Below are 24,107 nucleotides of genomic sequence, written 5' to 3'. Positions count from 1 at the left end.
TTTACATGGGTTCTTGTTTCCTCTCCATACACACAGACACACGCTCGCACACTTCTCAGGATGACAGCTACAACTGCAGGGATCGTAAATCCACCAAGCCTCTGGTGCAGAAAGGTGGGGGGAGCGGGAGAAGGTGGGCTGAGGATTATCGGAATGGGCCACAGCCGGGGTGGAAGGTCTTGCCCCTTCTTTGTCCCCTCCTCTTACTAACACAGCACCTTCCTCCGAGCTGACACACCAGGGGCCCTCCTCCCTCTCCTCCCGTCTCCCAAATTCCCTCGCCCCACGCGGGAGGCCGGTGGGTCGGGGGTAACGCGACCCGCCCTCTGCTGGAAAGGGGACGTGAGGGTGCCCGGCAAAGGCGCTTACTTTCCGAGCTCCTCGAAAAGCTGATACTCGTCCGTGAACCTGGTACAGGTTGTAGTCGAAGCCATCCTGGGTCCGGGCTGTACCCCTGGCTGGGAGCGCGGCGGACAAGACGCGAGCAGACGCGCGGCTTCCCCAGGACTAGTCCCGCGGCGCTGTCACCCAGGGCCGCCCTCACTTTCCTCGTCCGAAAGTAGCTCGCCGGCGAGGGAGTATGCGCAGGGGCGGGGCGGGAGGGGAGATGACCAGAAAGGGTGGCGTGGGGTCTCCTCCCTACGGTCCGCCGATCCTCCTCCTTCTCCTCCTCCTCCGGGCCTCGCTTCCTTCTTCTCCTCCGGTCGTTCCACCCGCCCCCTTTCCAGCCCCTCTCCTCAAATGCAGGGGCAAAGTACTCAAGAAGAGGGACTGGGAAATGGAAAAACAGCCGGGCACGGGGCGAGAGGCGAGCAGTTGCGAAATGATCCGCACCGGAGCAGGAGGGGTAGAGGCGGAGGGGAGGGAGCCCGAGGGGGCGGAGGCCGCGGAGCCGGGAGCGGACAGCTCGAGCCCAGCTGCAGCTGTCAGCAGGCGCGGGCGCGGGGTGCGCCAGGGCCGGCCTCCCAACCGCGGGCACCTCGGCCGCCTCGCGCTCCCCACGAGCCCACGCCGCTCCGAGACTGCGCGGCGGAAGAAAAAGCGCTGGGCTCGGGCGAAGCCTCGTCTGCTGTCCCCAGGCCTCCACCTCCTCCCCGGAGCCTGGCAGCACCCCCTCCCTCACGAAGCCTCCTCTTGCTGGTCCCACACCTCCTGCTAGCGACTCTAACACTGTCCCTTTACCACCCTCCTTTCCTCCCTCCCCGAGCCTCACACACGCGCAGAGCTGTCCAGGGAGAGACCAGGTGGGTGGAGGATGTGCGGGGGAGAAGCCGGGAGAGGGTTTAGGTGAATGAGGCGAGACGTCAAAATTAGTTAAACCCGCAATTAGGCTCCTGCCTAAATGTGGGGCTGAGTTAGCGGGAATATGTGGGGTAACTCGTGGACTGCCGAGGGCTGCTGCCGGGGGTCGCAGAGGCCCCCAGCCGGGTTGTGGGCGCCGGGCTCTAGGGACCAACCCCCGCCGGCGCGCAAGCCGCGGTGCCTTAGGTAGAAGGGCGAGGGGTGCAGGCGCTTCATCTGGGCGCGGCTCCGTGTTGACACAGCGGGGGCCGGATGTGGGTAGTCGACTGTTTCCAGAGAAGGGTCCCAGCCTCCCACACCTCCCGGTGATGCTCGGGCCCACCCAGCAGAAGCCACGCCGCCTGCTTCTAGGAGCCCGGCACGGGGTTCCTCCCTCTCCCGCAGCCTCTTCGGCGAGGGGCGACGCCCGCCGTGCCACGTTTCACTTCTGATATGACTGCCACCTCACTCTCCACAACCCCCCGCCGTTTTCTAGGTTGGGTTGCTCAGACTCTGGCAATCCCCAAAGGCCTTTGCTTCGGCCTTGAATGTTAACAGAATGAAAGCAAAAACTCCGCCACGGGGCCACACCTTCCCTACAGAGTAAACTCCCCTGTAACCTCAGTGAGTTCTGATAGTAAGACGGTTTCTCGCGAGATTTCCTGCTTGGCGGCGGGGGCGGGGTAGTGGGAAGGTTGGGTGTCGGTCACGCGACCTGGTAGGGTCTGACGTCACTCGCATCACGTGAACAGGTCTAGTGCCTTTCGCTTTGCAAAAGGAAAAAGGAAAAGGCGAGGTCGTGCGTGCTTTGCTTGTATGCTCAAAGATCTGGTGGGACTGTGGCACCTGAGTATACTCCGTAAATGGCTATCTGAAAAATCACTTTATAAGTTCAAGAACACGTGCTATTTATTAGCATATCTGTCATTGTTTACAGTAAATACGAGGAAAAAAACTATCCATTACATTTAAAATAGGAGAATTGCTGACTGCTAAAACAACCCGTGGGCCTTCCTTCCAGTCCTCTGTCTTTAATAAACTATGCAATTGCAAACTTAGAAGCAGACCAAAACCGAAAGAGTTGTGAATGGTCTTTTTCAAATTACTGCCTTTTGTTTTACAGTATGGGGACTTTAAAAACCTGCAATTCTATTGCTAATTTGCATCGTTAGCATTACATCAGGGATTCAAATTTCCACAGCTGGAAGATGAAAGGTAAATAGGAGGTCCAGAGAATCTAAGATTGGAAGGAGTTATTTCTTGCTCTCAAAGGCTGCTGTTAATTAGTGAATTTGCCCACCGTCACACATAATCCTAATTCCCTTATTTCCTGATCTGGGGAATGCTATTCTGCCAATAACTGATGTTTTTACCAACGTTCTCAAAGTGATCACAATTTTTAACGCTTGTAACAAAATTGGACTTTGTACATATTTTGATTCCTAACCATAAAAAGCAAATATTGTGTAAAATGTAGTGTACAAGAAAAGATACCAAAAACTATATGAAGAAAAGAAACAAGGTGTCTAAATATTAATAATTGGGCTAGAAAGTTGAAAAAACAATAATTTAGTCTCGGCTAAAGATTTTTAATATATATCTTAAATATTTAGCAACATGGTTCCAAGTTATAATGTAATAATTTAATATTGTTATGTGAATCTAAAAATGAAACAGAAGTAAACTTAAAACAGATAATATAGAATTTTACAACTCTGGGGAAGAAAATTGTTTTTTAAATATTCAAGTAACGAGGCCTGCATAATTACTGTATTTATTTGTTATTTAAACTACCCATAATTGTAAATGGTTATGATGATTGTGTGATACAATAAAGGAAACAACTGAGTTTTAATACTGACCTATTATTAGACAATAAATGTGTTAGACAATAAATGTGTACTTTTTAAGCAAACACTGCTTAATCTATAATTGCACCATTCCCTGATCTATATTTTGTACTAATTAAAATATTTCTCTTATTTAAGAAAAACTGACAGTTATTTCTGATGTTTGAACTCCTTAAGACAGTAATCCTTTGAAAGTTACACTGAAATTCCATATTATCATCTCTTGCCTCCTTCCTGGTCTCCTGCTTCTGCCCTGCCTCCTTTCATTCAAGCCTCAGCCCAAACAGCCAGAATGATCCCCTTAAAACCTCAGTCAGAACAAACCATGCTTATGCTCAAAACCTTATGAAGGCTTCACCCCATCTCAATTGGACTAAAAACAAAATATTAAAGATGGCTTATAAGGCCCTAGAGAATCTCTACCCCCTACTCCATTAGCCTTCTTACCTCAATTTGTGCCCTGGCTCACCCTCCTCTGGCCACACTGGCCTCTTGTTCCTGGAGCATGCTTCTTAGGGACTTTGCATTTGCTGTTCTCTGCCTCCCAGAATGTTCATCTCTTAGTTATCATCCTATCTCATTTCTTCACCTCCCTCCAATATTTTCTCAAATATTACCTTACTGTGGTGGTCTTCCCTGCCCACTCTATCAATGACTGCACCTCTCTCAGACATGATTTCTAGTCCCATTCCCTGCTTTATTTTTCCCCTCAATACCTATTACCATATAGTGTACTATACATTTTTTTCTTGTTAATTGTTTATACTTCCCAACTAGAACACAGGCTCCCCAAGGGCATGAATTATCGTATGTTGTTCACTGCTCTATTTCTAGCAACTAGAATAATGTCTGGCACATAATAGCTGCCCGATGAATTTTGTTAATGGGTAAATTAATTATTTGGGGGTTTAGATTAATCACAATTTTCTTATTAAAATTGGTAGTTGATAATTAACATACCATTAAGACATCTTACTATAAGGGTGATCATTTTCAATCAAGATGCTCACAGTATCCCATGATTAAAAGTGTTTATGCACAGAAATGGATTTTTTAAATACACAAATAATTGACATCAAGAAAAAAGGATCTAGTACTAATTTTCTTGTCATTGGAATCCATAAAGGAAGAAGGAATTTGTTTTTTAGATATATTGGCCTTACTAAATTTTACACTGAAATAAAAGGCAGTGCCAAAGGTTTTAAATAACTAGAGCTCATTGTGAAGACACAAGTCAATGTAAGGAAATGAAAAGTGTGGCTTAAAGTGAATTTTTTTTTTTTTTACGGTGCGCAGGCCTCTCACTGTTGCGGCCTCTCCCGTTGCGGAGCACAGGCTCCGGACGCGCAGGCTCAGCGGCCATGGCTCACGGGCCCAGCTGCTCCGCGGCATGTGGGATCTTCCCGGACCGGGGCACGAAGCCGTGTCCCCTGCATCGGCAGGCGGACTCTCAACCACTGCGCCACCAGGGAAGCCCTAAAATGAATTTTTCATGTGTAAAATGAAAAAAAAAATTTCTAAACAGTAGCATATTTGGTTTCTCAATTGATTTAGTTAATCACACAAAAATTGAGATCACTCAGTGTATTGCTTCTAGCTTCTAACTTTCTACTTTGCTAAGGCGGAAGCAAAGTATTCATAATTTTATCAACTTTAAAAATTTACCCTTTAATACGGGAAAGGCAGTAACAGCAAACAAAGGGGAAGGGGTCGGGTTGGGGGGGGTGGTTAGGGTTGGACGACTGTTGGTTTGAAATGTAGTTGTAAGCAGAGCCCTTTCACTACCTAGACTACTGGACTTCAATCAGGTGAAATCATGTCAATGCCAAGACAAGGAAGAAATCTTGCTTTAAATGTATCCCATCCCTTTTTTGTGATAGCATTCACTGACAAACAGCAAAGAGACAGAAGACACTGAAAATGATCACTACATACAAATACAACATGAGAATAAAAGAACTCTTGTAGATAAAAATTGCAAGACTTCAGTAGTCCCACTAGGAAGGGATAAATTTCTAATACTTAAACAAAACAGCTATTCACAGTCACTCATTTCCCTTGCTACAAAGTTACATACAAGAAACAAGGAAGAGATGACTATCTCCATAGCACCCCCAAAGGCCGAATCCATCCGTAGTATGTATATTTCTGTGAGAATTTTAGCAGGGTCTGTATTGTAAGCCACTCTTCACTGCAGTTTTAGAGGCAAGGAGAACAAAGCAACTTGCTGTTGCTTTTTTCAGTTAGTCTTCCTAAGGTACAGTAACCTAACCACATAGAGCCCGACACAAATACAGTCTACAAGTAAGTGGATAATGGATGTGCCACACCATCCATTTGTGCAAGATAAATTTACAGATGAAGAAATTAACTGTTGGGACTTCCCTGGTGGCACAGTGGTTAAGAATCCACCTGCCAATGCAGGCGACACGGGTTTGAGCCCAGGTCTGGGAAGATCCCACATGCCACGGAGCAGCTAAGCCTGTGCGCTACAACTACTGAGGCTGTGCTGTAGAGCCCACGAGCCACAACTACTGAAGCCCACACGCCTAGAGCCCGTGCTCCGCAACGAGAAGCCACCACAATGAGAAGCCTGCGCACCGCAAGGAAGAGTAGCCCCTGCTTGCCACAACTAGAGAAAGCCCATGCGCAGCGACAAAGACCCAACACAGCCAAAAATAAATAAAATAAAAAATAAATAAATTTTAAAATGCTGTGAATTCAGAACACAATGATTTAAAAATTTATTAAAAAAAGAAATTATTCATAAAACAAAAGGTAGTAATAGAAAAGGTTTTCTTTGCTTCATCAGATGCTGAATTTTTTTTTACTCAAAATAAGAAATGTGCAAATAAACAAGAAAATAAACGATATCCACCCAATCAAAAAGTAGCTCTTTTCCCATTACTTTCAAGTATACGGGTTAGCATACTATCCTCCATGAACATACATACATACCTACCACTGCTAAAGGAATTGTAGCAGGAAATTATATTGAATATGATGTACAAATTGAAGCAACTGTGTAAAAGATTGTGGAGTCATTAACAAAGAAAACAAATTAGCAGATGCTGAGTATTCCTCTCGAAACCCAGCAGGACCCTGTGGGGCTCCTGGGCACAGAAGGCTTTCTGTCCCCCATTTTCTTGTTTGTAGGGAGTTCCAAAGGGCAGATTCTAACAGTTGCTAATCAAGGGAGGAGCAGCCCAAAAATCACCTGAGGCAACATTAAAGGAACCAGAGAAACTCATCAAGAACACCTGAGACAAGGACTTCCCTGGTGACGGGGTGGTTAATAATCTGCCTGCCAATGCAGGGGACATGGGCTCAAGCCGTGATCTGGGAAGATCCTACATGCCTGGGGGAAGATCCCGCATGCCGTGGAGCAACTAAGCATGTGCGCCACAACTACTGAGCCCACGTTCCACAATTACTGAGCCCATGTGCCACAACTACTGAAGCCTGTGCGCCTAGAGCCTGTGCGCCTAGAGCTCCGCAACAAGAGAAGCCCCCGCTTCCCACAACTGGAGAAAGCCCAGGCACAGCAATGAAGACCCAATGCAGCCAATAAATTAATTTTAAAAATATATATATCACCTGAGACCAGATTAGAGGAGTGCAGGCCCTACACACATCCTAATCTTACCAGCAACCCCACCCTTGAACTGTTGCTATAAAACTCCCCCATCAAATCCTCCCAGGTCCCCTCCCAGGGACACAGTTTTTTGGGGCAGGAGCCACTGTGTCCTCCTTTGCCTGGCAAAGCAATAAAGCTATTCTTTTCTACTTCACCCAAAACCCTGTCTCTGAGATTTGATTCGGCACCAGGGTACAGAGGCCGAGCTTTCGGCGTCACTCTGTGCACGGGTTATGACTTTCACTTACTACTGTTGCAACACTTATCACTCCTGTAATTAGGCTATTGGCCCCTGCATGGCAAGGAACTGCCATTCAGTCCATCACCACAGCACTAGCACAGGGCTTGTGCCCTAACAGGTGCTCAAAAATACCTTTTATTAAAAAAAAAAAAAAAGAATATATGTTATCATTAGTCTTTTGTCTTCCAAAATATCAAAAATGCCCAATCTTTAAAGGGTGTAATGAGTCCCCTTTGTTGCTATATTTAATGGATCCTTTTCACTCCTTACATAACTTGACCTCTCTGTATCGTTTCATACTGTTGACCTGAATCTCTCTGTTGGTTTCCTTGTCTGATGCCGCATTCTCTACTCACAGCACCTCACCTGCCAGCCCACATTTCTGTCTCCTCTTTTCTTCAGGCTCATTCCTGATGGCTCTTTTTCTCCACCCTTGTGGTAAATAGTTGCTCTCAGGATTCTGTCTTAGGCGACTCTTTTTCTTATTTTACACACCTTTCCGGGGCCACCTTAGTAACTCTCATTATCTTGATTATTTTCTGTCTTAAATTCGCCTCTCCAGGTGTAGATCCTTAGGCAAGATCAGAGAGTCATTGGGGCAGTGCTCTCAGAGAGAAGGGTAAGCAAGTGGAGAAGCAGGGGAAAAACAAAATAAACTCAAACAAAAAACCCAGCATGTGCCTTCAGGCAAAGTCCCAACCACAGCCTGATCCACCAGCTGCTCAGGAGTGTAAATTACACCCAGATTTTTTCCCCTTCAGGCAAGGACTTCCCCATTCCTTCACCAAGCAGTCATTGACCACCAGCTATGGGGGAGGGGGAAAAGAAGGGACATAAACTCTCAAAGGGTCAAGTAAGGCCCTCCTTACTTTCAGGCACATAGAGAATGAAGAAGGGGAAAAACCAAGTCAGCTAGATATCAAAAATGCTAATGACTGAAATCTTTACCTCCAACTCCCATTTCTCCACAAGCTTCAGACTTGTGTTGCCAGCTCCCTATTGGAAGTTTCCTCCCAGAGAATCTACCTCTGATTCAACACATTAAAAATAATTTATCTCCCAGCTTCCCTCTCTATCTGCACCTCCTCCATATCTCAGCAAGACTTGAGGGTCACCTGTAACGGTCCCTCTCCCTTCCCTCCCACAGCCAATGACAAGTCCACACACCTCAAGCCATACCCACTGCAAATGCCTTCTTTTAAGCCATCAGCTTTTCTCACTTATATTAAGGCATTAAGTCACTCTTCTTTAATGAACTTACACTAAAGAAATCTAATGTGTCTCTCCTCAGTGTAGATACCATTATTAGTTCATCACATATCCTTAAAAAAAAAAGCCCTAAATCTTTCATATACCCTACCACGCATTTCCTGGTTTGGACCTGGTTAGTTTCATGGACTCATCTATCTTGTCCCCATGCTACTCCATGATTCCTAAACATTTCTAGAATTATCTATCCACTTCACTTCATTTCTCATCCCTGGCATTCTAGACCAAACCATCATCATCTCTTAACCAGTTTGCTGAAACAATCTCCTAACTGCATTAATCTGACGTCATTGAAATGCTTCCTGATAAGCATCTAACTATCTAGTGGCCTGTTTATCTAAAGCACAGAGCACCTCATTCTGTTTTTCATCCTGAATTCCTTTCAGGGGGCGTTGTCAGTGGGCCACTGCAGTGGGTGGGGATTTAAGCCTTGCGTAAGTGATTGATGAGCAAGGCTCTTTGTTCTTTTTTTGTTCACAATCCCCTTTGCCTCCTTTTGGTCATAAAGTCAACCAAGGTTTGGGAGGTATTTAGTGACTGATTTGTCCAATGGCTCTAGGAAGGCTCATTCCTAGATCAGGCAAGGATTTCGTTGGTAGGCCATTCATGTGCTATGTCTGCATTAGGCCCTGTTAAAAACCTAAAAACTCTCTGGATCATCTGTCTTACTAGTCTACTGCGGTCCAGAAAATGCTTCTCCCTTGTTGCATCTTCTCATACATAGAAAAGTACTAAAATCATTAACTTGACATATCTGTTTTGTGGTTAGCAGTAATCTTTTACCAAGATACATGCTCAATTACATGTATTTCATAGCCAAAAAAATGACATATATACTAGTTCCTCCCCTACTTCTTTGGAGTGGTTCCTCAGAGCTACCTCCTGGGCTACAGTCTGTGGTAAGACCCTGAATAAAACTTAAACTCACAACTCTTATGTTGGGTGGGTTTTTTTAAGTCGACACTCTTCTCTTGATTCATGTAACTTCAGAGGAAGGCAGCGTCTACTCCAACACTCTTCATTTTCAAAACTTAACTTTTTCCAAAAAATCAATGGTTTAAACATCAATAAATTACCTTTGCCAAAAGTTGAAATTTCTGTCTTCATCATGTAGGGGCCAATGCTAAGGATTTCCTATATGCTATGTGTCAGATAGACAAGGCAAACTGGACTCAGAATAGATTTTGAAATGTACTTTCTTACTCAGTTTATTATCACCAATCCTGTATAATTATAGTAACTTCTGTCCTATTTGCATGACAGGTCCGGTTAACTTATTATTATTTATTATAATTTATTATTCAGATACTACTTATTCATTTCCTAAATCATCAAGGCCTCTGATATTTCTTATCTCTCTGCTTATTTGCTTTGCAGAAGTTGGTTACCATGCTCATTTATTCTCTCTCTTTTTTTTTAAATTTATTTTTGGCTGTGTTGGTTCTTCGTTGCTGCTCAGGCTTTTCTCTAGTTGTGGCGAGCGGGGGCTACTCTTCGTTGCGGTGCGCAGGCTTCTCATTGCAGTGACTTCTCTTGTTGTGGAGCACGGGCTCTAAGCACGCGGGCTTCAGTAGTTGTGGCTCGTGGTCTCTAGAGCGCAGGCTCAGTAGTTGTGGTGCACGGGCTCAGTTGTTCTGCGATATGTGGGATCCTCCCGCACCAGGGCTCGAACCCGTGTCCCCTGCATTAACAGGCAGATTCTTAACCGTTGTGACACCAGGGAAGTCCCTATTCTTTCAAGAAGCAGAAAGAGAAGAGGTTTTAAAAATCTATTTGCCCAATGAGATAATCCATGTGACTAAACCTACCCACCAAAATCTGTACTATACTTCTTCTACAGAAATAGGGGTGGAGCTGTACACATAGGCAGAGTACATTTATCAGAGTTCCCTGCCTCCAGATTACGTTCTTGGCAAAGACATGTGAGCAGAAGTGATGTGTACCACTCGAGGTTCCAGACCTGCGCATGCTCTTTAATGTTTTTCATGTTTCCTAAATGACTGCGACAGTAATTCCTAGGGCAGTCCTGTAAGTATCTTGTTGAAGATGGCAGAGCCAGTGTCAGCCTGGGTCCCTGAAAGCCTTCATAAGAGCTGAGCTGCTGCTAACCCAGAACCCTGCTCTTGACCAAAGAAATAAACTTCCTGTTCTTAAGGGAAATGAGTTTTGAGGATCCTGTCTTTTTCTGTAGGTTAGTCTACCCTATCTAAAACAAAGTATGTAAAAAAACTCTTAAAATCTAAAGTACTGCACAAATATAAAGTATTACTATAACTCAAAGCTTATGAATAAAATTACAATGAATGAATGAATGGAAGTAAGTGATTTGGGTTATGACCATATTTTGTTTTTCTACATCATGCCCATTTCCATTAGTGTGGTAATTGAGAGTTAGCTGTTTTAGAATGGTCCAACTCCAGTCAGAACACGTAGCTATATTGTTCAAGGTAAAAAATTAAATAAAAGAACCAGTTCACCATTCTCACTTCCTACTACACACACACACACACACACACACACACACACAAACAAATACAGTTTCCCTTCAATAGGGCAGATTTTTAGAATTTCTGGAAGCTATAGCAATACCCCTGCAAAGAACATTTCTCTCTGAAACCTCCCATTTTTAATGCTTTTCTATTATATCTGTGAAGAAAAAAAGAGCTTCATTTAGTAGCTTATTTGCGAGCAACACTTCTTTTCACAATTATTTGGTTCATTTAACAAAAAAGATGTACCCTCATATTAAGAGTGAAAAGGTGTTTTTGAAGGTGGAGGCAATTAAGCTGGGTGAGTTATCAAAAGTACATAGAAAACAAAACAAAACACTCCCGCAGCTTAAATGTGAAAAATTATGCCATCGATTTTGCAACATTTATTGTATAAATCGTGTGTTTCTGTATTAGGCCAGGGATGCAGAGGATGTAATGTAGAACAAAATAAACAGTGTCCCTAATTTTATAGGGCTTACTTTTGAGTGGGGGAGATAGGCATTAAATCAATTATTCATAAAAAAATTAAATAATATGAAGGAAGAATATAGGGAGCTATGGGAATGTATAATGTTTGTCTTGGTAGGAGAAGGATGAGCAAAATGAGATCTGAAGGATGAGTAGGAATTAACTAGATAAAAGAAAGTACAGGGAAAAGCATTCTAGTAGATGGAACACGGCAAATTCAAGGCACCAAAAGAGGTCCACTGGATTAGGGTGCCGTGAATAGAATAAGGCTGTAGGAGTGGATCAGAGAGGCTCTCATGGGGAACTTAAAACTATATGAAGGGTTTCCCTGATGGCGCAGTGGTTGAGAGTCCGCCTGCCGATGCAGGGGACACGTGTTCGTGCCCCGGTCCGGGAAGATCCCACATGCCGCGGAGCGGCTGGGCCCGTGAGCCATGGCCGCTGAGCCTGCGCATCCGCGTCCGGAGCCTGTGCTCCGCAACGGGAGAAGCCACAACAGTGAGAGGCCCGCATACCACAAAAACAAACAAACAAACAAAAAACTATATGAAGAGCAGTATGGAAAAACTGAAAGGGTTTAAGAATGGATGTGATTTTCTTGTCATAAAGTTCATTCTGGCTGCCTTGTGGAAGATGAGTGTTAGCAATATAAAAAGATCAGCTTAAAAGGCAAGGTAAAGGAAAGTGATGGCTTGGATTTAGACGGAGGTGTTGGTGAAAATAGAAATAAATAAATATTTAAAATACATATATTAAAATAATAAAAGACCATCTGTGTTAATATGAATTAGATAAAACTGTATGTAGACTATTGATATCAACATGACTTAGATTTTATTTTTTGTTTTTAGCAAAACTCTGCCTAGGTAACATAGTACTATAAATCAGTAAATAACTTTACTGTTTGCTTCAGGAAATCTCTTCAGATCAAACTGTTAGAGACAATAATCTGCTCCTCCGGCCAAATAACTTGCTCATCAGTTTAGTTGTCAAGACTAACTTCACAGTATCCACCAATTTTAAACTTTGCCCAGTTCTCCATTTCCCTTCTTGAAAGACTCCTTAAAATTCTTCAGGCCGGACCCCAAATCCTATAAATATCTCACCTCTGACTACCTCTTTCTGAAACACTGCCGAGACCCCGTCAAGGTGGTGTTCTCCCTATTGTAATGAGTTAAGAGTGCTTCATTAAAAGATTGAAGATATTTTGAGGAGCTCAACAAGGTAAACACAGGAAGTAGTTTCACAAACACTCACATAGTCATACAATGAAATATATGAAGCTATTATTGCATTAAATTACACTGTAGCAAAGTACTGGCATTGAAAAATGTCACACCATGTTAACTAAAAATTCAAGTTACTAAAGAGTTTACTTTAATCCCAGTTTAGTTAAATTTAGTTTAATCCCAGTTTGATATGTGTGGTTGTTTGGATGGATGGATAGGTAGATAGAGAGAGAGAGATGAAATTCTCAAAGGACAACCTCCTAAATTTTAACTGTGCTTATCATTTTATCTTTAGGGGTAAGAATATGAATGAATTTTTTCCCAGTATTTTCAAATTTTTCCTCACTGAACACATTCTACTTGTGTAATAAAAACAATGAATGCTATGAAGAAATAAAACTTCTGAATTTGCATATATTGGGGAATTGGAATATGTACTTCAAAATCAAAAAAGTTTAGAATTTATAAACTCTGAGGTTTCTTCCTTAAAGTTTCCTTGTTTGGTGATGGGGAAATAGTATGGAGGAATATAATAACTACTCTTTTCATGGCATAGTTTCACAGTAACCATGTAAGATACATGATACTTTTCATCTTATGAATGAGAAACTGGGGCACTAAGTGTTTAAATAACTTTATTTCTCACTAGAAACAAGGGCCAGTTGGCGTTACTCTCCAGAGTATCTGATACTAATAGGTAACATTTATTGAGTACTTACTATGACTCACAACCCTCTGAGATAGTTTTCTATTATTTTCATTTTACAAACAAGCAAACAGAATGGACCTGTGTGTCCAAAGGGAGTGACAAGGTAAGGAATCAAACCCAGATAAGCTGAACCCCAGGGCCTGTATTTTTTAATCACTGTTATCTTCCATATGTTTATTCGTTTTACACACCACAGCTAGACACTCATAGATATACTTTATATTTTTCAAATGGATAACTCTGAAAATATTTAGCTCCTTAAGACTGGTTGCTCTTTAAGGGGAGGAACAGTGCGAATGAAAAAACTACAGAAGACTACAGAAGTCACTTGGCTTCAGGGGAAAACCAGCTGAATTTCCTACTTCACTAATTTAACCACACTAATCCCCAAGTGTCAAATAGTATTAACCAATCAACAGCTGCTTTTCCAGAGAGCTAGGTGACTCATTTTCTTTTTTTTTTTTTTCCTTTTGCAGTACACGGGTCTCTCACTGTTGTGGCCTCTCCCGTTGCAGAGCGCAGGCTCCGGACGCGCAGGCTCAGCGGCCATGGCTCACGGGCCCAGCCGCTCCGCGGCATGTGGTATCTTCCCGGAACAGGGCACAAACCTGTGTCCCCTGCATCGGCAGGCGGACTCTCAACCACTGCGCCACCAGGGAAGCCCTCATTTTCTAAACATACTGCTCATGTAGCCACAGAATTTTGGCTGAGCCCATCCTTCCCCTCTCTCGGAGGCCTCGTCTTCAGTTTTTGCTTCTCCCTGGCTCTTACTCCTCAATTTAGGTTTCTTATTTAATCTTAGGGCTAATCTAGGTTAGGATCTATCTGCAAATCTGACTAAATGTTAAGGGGGAGAAGTTAATGATAAAATCCTAAGTCTTTACTAGATATTCCAGTGACTAGAGGGAAACACTTTTCCTTAATGTTCAGCCCATCTCATTTTTTAGCATATTCCCAAGGTCTACTTCCCGAACTTCAATCCAGGCTCTTCCAACAGTCTAGCAAAGACAGATTCCAAGTGATCCCCTGAAATGTAAGGAAGGATTAATACTCACGTGTGTTCTATCAATAGCTACACTGCCACCTGCTGAAGTCTGCGCAATCTGGCTTCCGTCCCTCTACCGCTCTGAGGATCCTACTAATAACCAAGGACTCCCAATGACTAAATCCAGGCAACTTGACCCAAACATCATCTTCATGGCAATCTGTAGAAATATACATAACCAATCATGTAGCTTTTCTTAAAACTGTCATTCTTTGACTTATTCAGTTCCAGTTCTCCTGGTTTTCTCACTGCTCATTATTCATTTTTCTGCCTGTTCTTCTTCCTTTTTGTTTAAACGAAGGCCTTTGCCACTACTTTGGAGTGTATAACACTGCCAAAGACCTTGTCTCTTGCCTTCATGTGGGTAACTCCCACATCATGGTCCCCAGCCCCATAGCTCTTCAGAGATGCTCAGTTTTATATCCCACTTCATGCTTTGATGCCAAAGTATATCCTTTCCAAAGTCTTAATTTATGTTAATGGTACCATTTCCCCACTTATTCAAAATCAATCCTTGGAGTAATGTTTGATTTTTTTCTTTATATTCCCCATTTCCAACATTATCACATCCTGTAGATTCTACATTAAAAATATCTGTTTTAAAAATACCCGTTAGGATTTATTCCTTCCCACTTATATGCCATCATCATAGAGGGAGTCTATTGTCTTTGTGCAATGGTCTCCTGACTGTTTCACCCACTGAGGCTTCTCCTCCAAGCCCATTTCCCTAGTCTTCTATGATTTCCATTAGTCATATTCTATATTAAAAATGAGGACATGTTAAAAAATGAGACCTAAAATAAGTTTTCAGACTCATCTGCATTCCTTCCATAATAACTATCATTTATTTAGCATCTACAATGTGCCAAACACTTTGCTAACCACTTTACAGATATTGTTTTTAATCCTTTCAATGATCATAAAAAGTAAGGCTTATTATACCTAGTGTACTTTTGGACAAACAAGATTCAATTAACAGGATGTTTGCTTTCATAAGGTCACACCTTAGCAGGCAAATAGAGCTGTCATTTGATCTAGATCTCCTGGATTCCAAAGCCTGTTCTAAGAATTTAATATATGATACTACAAAGATGCAGAAATCAGATAATCACTGAATACAAAATAAAATTTTGGTTCATATGTGACGATATATCAGAAAAAATTTTAAAGTCAATCCAGTGAAGTTAATCTCAGGATTCTTATTGATATACAATGAGATTAAGTAGAAGTACAAGAAAATAGTTATTGGGACTTTAACCTATCCTAAATTTCTTAGCTCAAATTGAAGAAATGGTAATTTCTGTAATGGCCAAGTATTTATTTAACCCAACACATGATTATACAAAAGATGTCTGTAATGAACCATGTGCTAGAGTGAGTTTGCCTCTCATGTAATATGACAGAAAGACAGCAAAAAAATAACTCCCTATTTGGCCACCTGGAAGGAAAGTAAATATGTCTATGAAAATGGCTCTGTGAAGACCCAAGATGCTACAGTTTATGAAAAAGCAGAGCTTTTCTCCACCCTCATAAAAACAAAACAAAACAGAACAGAACAAAACAAAAAGCTGATGAGCTATAAGCTACTTCCCAGAGAGGTACCAAGTTGTTCCATCCTTGTTCTTATTTATTCCTCTGTTTCTTTTTTTGCCTTCACGTCATTACACTGTTTTTATATAACTTTTGATTCCTTCTCTACCACCTCTCCAATTCTGTATTTACAAATTGTTCCAGTGAAGGAAAAGGCATTTTATGTCAAACAACACAGTTTATAGTCCAGCCTGAGGAGCTTATTATGCATAGGAAGTGAATGCAAATTAAATTAATTCTGGATACAACTGAAGGCAATCCTTTTTGTTCACTGAAGAATTCATCAGCCTCTGAAGCCAAGATCAATCCAGAAATAAAAGGAAGGCATGTTGGTGTATTCAAATGTCAATTGAATATAGATTATTGCCAGAATTTTGTAGAATCTGCCAGTGATTCCTAAGACATTACTTTAAAACCAATATTTATGTAACTAATTACAATTTTCTGCTTTCAAGTGTCAAGAATGAGCTTGAATCACCTTAAGCAAAATCGAAGAATTTATTATAAAAATTCAAGAACATTTTACAAAACACAAGAGAAATAATCTTTTGTCTCAGAGAGGTTTGGAATTTAGAAATGGAAAAACATCAAAGAGCTAGCAGTATTTTCTTACTCCATCTTTCATTTACACCTCTTTCTGTGCTGTAGTTTTTACTTTGCATGGCATAAAGTGGCAAGGTAATCCCATAAGTTTGTACAGGTTGCTGACTGCACAAGGGCGTCCAGCCTTCGACACAGTCTAAAATACAATCTAGCTCTGCTAACCAAGCTGTGAACCCTCATGGTTGAGTTGTCCTAGAAAGGGTGACTTCTAGTTTCTAAAAGGCAGCATATAAGTGGAGACCCTATCAGATGCCGTGGTTTTACATATTTCAGGTCCAGTCACACAAAGAAAATGAATACGGTTCAAACTACAAATCCCTAGTAAAGAGATTTTGATTGAATGTGGTACCCAATTCTGGTTCAATTAGCTGTGATTCAGAAGGTAAGGAGATATATATATATATATATATATATATTTTTTTTTTTTTTTTTTGCGGTATGCGGGCCTCTTACCGCCGTGGCCTCTCCCGTTGCAGAGCACAGGCTCCGGACGCGCAGCCCCAGCGGCCATGGCTCACGGGCCCAGCTGCTCCGTGGCACGTGGGATCCTCCCGGACCAGGGCACGAACCCGTGTCCCCCGCACCGGCAGGCGGACTCCCAACCACCACGCCACCAGGGAAGCCCAGGATATAGTTTTTAAAACTGTGAATTTGTTAGTCTTTGGTGGATAGGGCATTTATTCACAACACCTCTAAATTTTTATAACTCAGACTGCCCACTACCCTCTAACTCTTAGAGATTTCCTAAGAGTCAACTACTTATGAGATGTATATCAGAATGGAAAGTATGCCAGGAGCAGTAGAAACTATCTAGATTTGGAGGAAGAGCTACTTCTTTTCTTCTCTCCATATACATAAAATTCTTTATGGGTTGGCTTTGCATTTTTAGGGGACTGGAGATCAATTGATTCTTCAATTAAAATATAAGGTGTGGTTGTTGAAGTATTTGTTTTGTATATTTTCTCCAAAATAAATTTTGTCTTCCTCTTATGGTTGCCAGATTCAGCAAATAAAAATACAGGGCACCAGTTAAATGTTAATTTCACATAAATAATAAATAATGAATAAGTATGCCGCATGTATGAATTTCAGATAAATAATGAATAATAAATAATAAGTATGCCCCATGTAATATTTGGGACATAGATATACTAAAAATTATTGTATGGGGGCTTCCCTGGTGGCGCAGTAGTTGAGAGTCCGCCTGCCGATGCAGGGGACACAGGTTCGTGCCCTGGTCCGGGAAGATCCCACATGCCGCGGAGCGGCTGGGCCCGTGAGCCATGGCCACTGAGCCTGCGCGTCCGGAGCCTGTGCTCTGCAACGGGAGAGGCCACAACAGTGAGAGGCCCGCGTACCGCAAAAAAAAAAAAAAAAAAAAAAAATTATTGCATGGGGTATACACTAAATAATCATTCATTGCTTATCTGAAACAAATTGACCTGGGTAACCTTCATTTTATCTGGCAATGGCAATCTTACTTCCTTTTTATTATAAGTAGAACCCTAGAGAATTACTTTTAGACATTTTTAGATCTAATTTTGGCAGAGGGATGGAGTTAAGAAAATAGAAACAGATGTCTAGCCCTACACGTGAAGGATACTAAAACTTGACCTGGTGGCTTTACAGTGGAATATGATAAATGATCACCTGGTCCCCATGAGTAAAAATGTCTGTGTTCTCTTTGGGGAAAGAAAATGAATGAAGGCTATCTTGTATTATTTTTATAGTATTTACATGTACTCAATCATACAATAGAGCAAGGATATTTTATAAGTAAAATATAACTAACAAAATAGCACATAATTTCATCAGAAAGCTAATTTACTTTTTTAGAGCTGAGAGAAATCAGATGATATTTCCATATATTAACATTGTCACATCTCTTTTTACTTCTTTTATTTAAATTAATTATATAGAATTGCTGCAATTACTTATAGTTAATAATTAAAACAAATCATCTAATGTTGCCTTTAGTCCTTGAGACTTAGTCCTGCTTTTAAAACGTGGCACACTGGTATGTGTGTTAAACTTAAAAATTTAAATCATAGAATTCTGAAAGAAGGTAACTGTCTTATTAAGTCATCTACAACCTAAAAGTTGGAATAATTATTACTTAAGTACACATAAAATGTACTTGGGTTTAGACTTAATCAGGTAATTACAGTAAGAGTATGATTTTTGTAAGAAATGAGAGAAATATCTTAATTTTCCTTTATTACTCAAAAGTAACAGGGCTTCCCTGGTGGTACAGTGGTTAAGAATCTGCCTGCCAATGCAGGGGACATGGGTTTGATCCTTGGTCCAGGAAGATCCCATATGCCACGGAGCCACTAAGCCCGTGAGCCAGAACTACCTAGGCCGTGAGCCACAACTACTGAAGCCCGTGCGCCTAGAGTCCATGCTCCACAACAAGAGAAGCCACTGCAATGAGAAGTTTCAGTAATACCCGCTCACCGCAACTAGAGAAAGCCTACGCACAGCAACAAAGACCCAACACAGCCAAAAATAAATAAATAAAATTAAAAAAAAAAAAGTAACACTACCATGATTATTTTAGAGATTTGATGAGCACCTGTTCTGTTCCATGCAGTATACTAGTCAAAATATACATTTTAATCTTGTTTCCTTTCCATAATTTTTATAGAGTAGAAATTATGATCTAGATTTTTAAAAAACCTATTAGAAACTGAAACAAATATTTATTAGCTTCTGTAAGCCACACATATAAATAATAAGTGATCATATCTGGTTCTGAAGCCTATATGAGATACCATAATAAAAAAATAAATTCGTGTGTCACTAAAATATTTGACCCACACCCAAGTCAGGAAGTATTGATATTTATTTATTTATTTATTTATTTATTTTTGGCTGCATTGGGTCTTCGTTGCTGCGCACGGGCTTTCTCTAGTTGTGGCGAGCAGGGGCTACTCTTCGTTGCGGTGAAGCAACCGATGCGTGGGCTTCAGTAGCTGTGGTATGTGGGCTCAGTAGTTGTGGCTCTGGGGCTCTAGAGTGCAGGCTCAGTAATTGTGGTGCACATGCTTAACTGCTCCGCAGCATGTGGGATCTTCCCCGACCAGGGCTCAAACCCCTGCCCTCTGCATTGGCAGGCGGATTCTTAACCACTGTGCCACCAGGGAAATCCCAGAAATATTGATAGTTTATCTTGGTTTCTCCTTTTTTTACTCTAATAAAGATAAATATATGATTTTAAGAACTAATTAACATTAGTATTCAACAACTTTTTTTGATGTAGTGAATTATTCAGCTTCAAACATAGTACATTGTTTAGGGGACATAGATAATGACCTGTCAACTTTTGGTGGAAATACTTTTATAAGTTATAGTAATTTTTCATCTTTGAAGAATACTCTCAGTCTGAGAGATTGAGCAACATGGCGTTGACCACTAGAGGGCTTAAAATTTGCAATCTAATGGTACTGATGGACGTTTCGTTTAGGGCTTCTGGTAAATTTTGAAAAGAGAAATAGACACACTGACTCTATGGATCTCATGTGCTGAAAAAATGTTATAATTAAAGTTAGTTAAAAAAAAAGTTAGTTTTAATATTTGTTGGAATCTTCTGAACAATTGTAATATTAGGTTATTGTACAATTACAGTTATTGTAAAGTTGTACAATAATTTTACAATTGTTATTTGATAAATTTCCCAGAGAGTCTTAGTGAAATTGGAATATAATGTTAATTGAAAGCATTCTTTCCTAACAAAAACTTACCTCAAGGTCCAGGCATATATGATACTTAGAGTATGAGAGGAAAAAGTAAAAATAAATCCTTCATTTGAAGGGCTCCAGGGAAAGCAGTGTTTTCAGGAGCCAAGTCAAAATTCAGCAAAACTCCGAAGAAAATGTTCAGTGAAGAGGTTAATGAAGGAGAGGAGTTTTCTGATGACAGGAAGTAAGTTTGGGCAGAAGGGCTTAGATGGCCAAGAGTCTGGGCGATGTGTGATCAGATTAGCGGGGCTGAGAGCAGGGTGCATGAAACTGAGTGATCTGGGAAACGTGCACTTCTCATGGGTGATACAGGAAAACTGGTTTTGGAGGCACGATGGGAAGAAGACACAGGACACAGTAATTAAAGATCATGGGGTGGTCGGTCTTTCCTGCAGCTGCAGGTGGGACGGTGGTGAGGCCATAGTCTCATCCCTGGGGTTTTAGAGCAAGGGGTAGATGGAGATCTTGGGCCTTATGCTGCTGGAGAAAAGTAGCAATTCAGTTCCCCTTGCTTCCCATCAAGGGCCCTCTCTACTAAGTAATTCCATTTATTGGAAAAACTCCTACAGAATCTCTAAGCCCAAAAGTCCCCTGCTTTGTGAACCTTTCCAGACCTCCACATCTCATAGTTAGTCATTTCCTCTATAACCCAAATCACTTTGCACAAACAGCTCTTTGAACCTGTATGACATTTTATTGTAATTGTTTACCTGTCTCTCCCAGTACACACTGAACACCTTGAGTAACAAATTGTGGCTTACTTTGTATCCGTACTACAAAGTAGACCATAACCACACAACTCGGTAACAAACTTAAGATCTATTAAGTGCTCAATAGCTTTAAAAAAGTGACTTAAAGTGAATTAAAAGACTGCTTCAGCAGTATTACTATTATGACTAACTGCTGAGAGTTTCCTATGGGTGAGCACTATACTAGTATGTTGTATATACCCAATCCTGATTTGGTAGCTGTCTTAGTCAACTCAGGCTGCTATAACAAATATACCACAGACTGGGTAGCTTAAACAACAAACATTTATTTCTCACCTCTCTGGAGGTTGGAAGTCTGAGGTCAGGGTGCCAGCACGGTTGGGTTCTTGATGAAGGTCCTCTTGCTGGTTTACAGATGGCCTTCTCATTGTCTCCTCACATGGTGAAGAGCAGAGACAGAAAGAGAGCAAGTTGTCTCATGTGTGCCTCTTCTTAGAATAGCATTAATCCTATTCATGAAAGCTCTATCCTCATGGCCTCATTACCTCCCAAAGGCCCTGCCTCCTGATATTATCACATTGAGGGTTAGCATTTTAATGCATAAATTTTGGGGAGACACAAACATTCAGTTCATAACAGTAGATGATACTATTGTCATTTTACAAGCAAGAAAGCTGGGACTCAGTCTCAAAGTTTATGCAGTCAGGAGGATGTAAAACCAGGAATCGGTCCTAGTTTACCTGATACTAAAGCCTTTCAGTTCTATCAAATTGCTGTCCTGATTCCATTTATGTTCTCATCCTAAACTTCTAAGATCTAGGAGTTTAATTATTGCCAGTGCAGATTTAACACCACAGTGACAAAAATAGAGGAAATGAAAGTTGTTAATTTTATTGTAATATTTACTGTTTATTAGTGTGACTGTTTAGAAAAATCTTTCTGGAGAGTAAAATAATACAAAAGGAAAAATGGCTGATATAATTCAAATTTGATCAAAACTTACTTTGGTTTACAGGACAAAATATGCAAATTATACTCTGAGGGTAAGCTCAGCTAGGAATATGCAGAGAGCTCTCAAACACTAATTCCACCCAGACAAAAAGAAATATGGAAATGTCCTAGAATGTCATGAAGTTTCACAGAAATTCTGACATAGGTAATAAAATATGAAACTCTATTTTGCTTCTAAATTACTTAAATTAAGCACACTTTTTAGAATGTGGGAGACCAAGTAGCCTTATGCACGTTTAACTTTGTAACACTCTTCTTCCCTAAAGTGAGAGCTGTTGAATATCCATGGCCCATGTTGAGTTTGCCCAAGTCAGAATCCCAGAGGATCCCTGATGTGAATCTTGCGTTCGACACGGCACGTGAAAATCACAGAAACTTCCTTCATTGGTAATAGCTTAGGTGTGCAAGGCCAGAGTAGGGGCTCTCTGTCGTTCTGGAGAGAGAAAGATTTGAGCACATCCTCAGACCTCAGAAGGAAAATAGCATTCTATTTCTTTATTCTTATTTTCTGGGTCATTCACAGGAACATCAGGGTCAATAAAAGGATTCCAACTACGTACTCAGTAATCAAAACATTCCATTGTTGGTACTGTACATGTGACAGTAACTTGACTGTACCCGGGAGACAAGAGAAGAAACATGAGCAGCAAGTATTTTTTGGAACAAAGGATGTTGTAAAGGCCAGTGTCATGAATAGGTCCTTAATAGGTAAAGCATTTTTTAAATTACCTTGATTCAAGTAAACAACTAGGGAATTCCCTGGTGGTCCAGCAGTTAGGACTTGGCGCTTTCACTGCCGGGACCCTGGTTGGGGAAATAAGATCCCCGCAAGCTGCTAGGCATGCCTCCTGCCCCCCCCAAAAAAAGGCAAGTGGCCAACTAAATCAGATGATTCAGTATTCAGTAAAATAACTAAATCCAGTAAAACATAAAACACTAGGTCTTGAATTATATAGTTGGGTGGTTCACATCCAGATATGCAGATAATATGCAAATCTTCACTTCATTTGATGCTTCATAGGCATATCTTGAGGTTTACAGGTAAATGGAGTTGGTTCCTTAGATAATTAACAGCCTATGGAAGAGGCCATTCTATCAAAATTGGACTTTAACTCTGTGAGTTACAACCTCTGACAGAATGGCACTTAAGTTTCATTGGCTAAACTGCCAAAACTACCAGACTCGGAAAGAACCTTCAGGTGCTTACCCGGGTTTAACTCTTTCAACACCCAACAATTTCTGTCTAGACTAAATATGATCATCAGATTCTCTCATATAACCACTAGACACATCTCAATAGAATTTATCCTGTTGAGTTTTTAAAAATTTGAACAGGAAACAGGAACAACAAGAGTTACTAGGTATTATTAGGTATTACTAAATTTATCAGCTATGATCTCAGATTCCTATCTTTACCTTTAATCTTTACTTGCTGATTCTGTTAACTATAGCCTTAAGACTTTTCCTAAAATCAACAATCCTGCTAAGACTTGAATGCTGAGGGTATAGGGTAAGTTAGGAGAAGTCAGGGTTTGGGGTTGGCCCTGTAAGAATCATACTGGCTGTATGGTAAATCAGAAAGGCAAGAGCTTGTGTTCAGAGGGGTCGGCTAAGAAACAGAAGGTTAACATGAAAAATTCAGTTTAGAACTGTCAGGTGGTAGGGATCAGAATACCAGTAGAGAGATTAGGATGGAGAAGGTCAGAGACCTAGAAGGGATGGAAAATAAAGATGGGTCAGGTACTTAATCTTTTGAGTGTGTGTAGCAGGAGGCTAGACTCTAAAGCACAGAGTCTAAATAGTTGTAAATCATTATCATTAGTAGTAGCTATTCTTAGCTATTTTTATTAGCTTTGTACTAAAACTACTATGGAAGAGATTCTCACAGAGCTCTCATGTAAGGCCTCATGTTATAAAAATATTGGGCTTGAATGAATGGGTAGTTAGAGGCAAGTGAGACCTGCATGGAGCAGGAAAATGAGGAGTGGAGAGTCAGGCAGTTTTCCTACCTACAGGATTCCAAGAGGAAGTGGACTTCGGTTTGTATTCCAGCTTCATCACATATACCTGTATAGTTGAATTAAAGCCATTTAAATCTCCCTGATAATATTTAATACGTTGGGTTGCTGTGACAATAAATGAAATACTCTGTACCATATCTGTTTAGAGTAGCCACCCAGTAAATGTTAACTTCCATTCTTCTTCATCTACCACTTAAGCATCGCTTATAGC

The 24,107-nt window shown here is 41.2% G+C and overlaps 1 protein-coding gene across 21 annotated transcripts in view; it reads right to left on the bottom strand.

Annotated features, from left to right (window-relative positions):
* Positions 1–24,107, bottom strand: part of CAMK2D (calcium/calmodulin dependent protein kinase II delta) — a 366,378-nt gene that overhangs the window by 272,478 nt on the left and 69,793 nt on the right. For 7 of the 21 annotated variants that reach the window (XM_073804924.1, XM_073804923.1, XM_073804928.1 and 4 more), the window contains exon 3: positions 21,201–22,308. In XM_073804924.1, the coding sequence (XP_073661025.1) occupies positions 21,201–21,292 (92 nt within the window). In that variant the 5' untranslated portion in view covers positions 21,293–22,308. Of the gene's footprint in view, positions 1–369; positions 1,162–14,231; positions 14,382–21,200; positions 22,309–24,107 lie in introns of those variants that run through there. The other 14 variants (XM_073804930.1, XM_073804941.1, XM_019927843.3 and 11 more) reach the window with 12 other exon arrangements.

This window comes from Tursiops truncatus, chromosome 5, assembly GCF_011762595.2.
Source record: "Tursiops truncatus isolate mTurTru1 chromosome 5, mTurTru1.mat.Y, whole genome shotgun sequence".
Classification (NCBI taxonomy): domain Eukaryota; kingdom Metazoa; phylum Chordata; class Mammalia; order Artiodactyla; family Delphinidae; genus Tursiops; species Tursiops truncatus.
The sequence above is the reverse complement of the archived record's forward strand: the minus strand, read 5'-3'. Positions and strand labels throughout refer to the sequence as shown.